Here is a 759-nt window from a genome sequence, read left to right as displayed (position 1 = left end):
TCTGGAAGGATTTAGTTAAAGAAATAATATTTGAGTTGAACCTTTATGGAAATGCTTTGTCACTCACAAGTTACATTTTGGTTTATATGTTTTAAGTATTGAGAGTTATATGAGAAAGTACTAGGGAATATTTGAAAGAGGGGAAATGTTTATAGATGGCAAAGAAAAAAGTTTTCATTGAATAAGCTTGGTTTTATTGTGATATTTGTAGTATACTTGAGTATCATGTTTGTTGTCTTAAGATGTAAAATAAATGGACCAGATAATATTATTCTAGGCTATACACTTATTTTTTTGTGTAATGAAAAAAACTTTACCAGCAATTATAAATAATAGTTGACATATAGTATTATAAAGGCACTAATCATGTTGTGTATTTTTTCAGATACAATGGTTTGCAGTGGTTGCTGTGCAACATTGGACCATGTGGTCACATACCTGTACAAACTTTTGCATCAGAAAAGTAAGTAAAAGGTTATATTCCACCTTAGACTAAGACTTGCATGTGCTCCTTTGTCCCATTGCAGATACGATGGTGTGCACTGGCTGCTGTGCGACCCTTGACCACATTGTTACTTACCTCTTCAAGTGCTTACATCAGAAGAGTAAGTACAGTTTCAGCAGTGGTATATATTTGATGTTGCTTGTGTATCTGCTGATGGCTTTGCTTATGGTATAGTCTGGGTAGATATAACATTGATGTGTATGTAATGTGTAATGTGCAGTTGGTGCTCTATAAATATTTAACCTTTTGATTTA

The 759-nt window shown here is 32.9% G+C and overlaps 1 protein-coding gene across 1 annotated transcript in view; it reads left to right on the top strand.

Moving 5' to 3' along the window:
- LOC119587000 (exportin-7-like) overlaps positions 1-759 on the top strand; it is a gene marked incomplete at its 5' end in the record, with an annotated part of 15,054 nt that overhangs the window by 12,051 nt on the left and 2,244 nt on the right. Inside the window, 1 exon segment of the mRNA XM_037935741.1 lies at positions 528-605. Coding sequence (XP_037791669.1) covers positions 528-605 — 78 coding nt within the window.

This window comes from Penaeus monodon, chromosome 22 (assembly GCF_015228065.2).
Source record: "Penaeus monodon isolate SGIC_2016 chromosome 22, NSTDA_Pmon_1, whole genome shotgun sequence".
Lineage (NCBI taxonomy): Eukaryota > Metazoa > Arthropoda > Malacostraca > Decapoda > Penaeidae > Penaeus > Penaeus monodon.
This window is presented reverse-complemented; position numbering and strand designations above follow the sequence as displayed.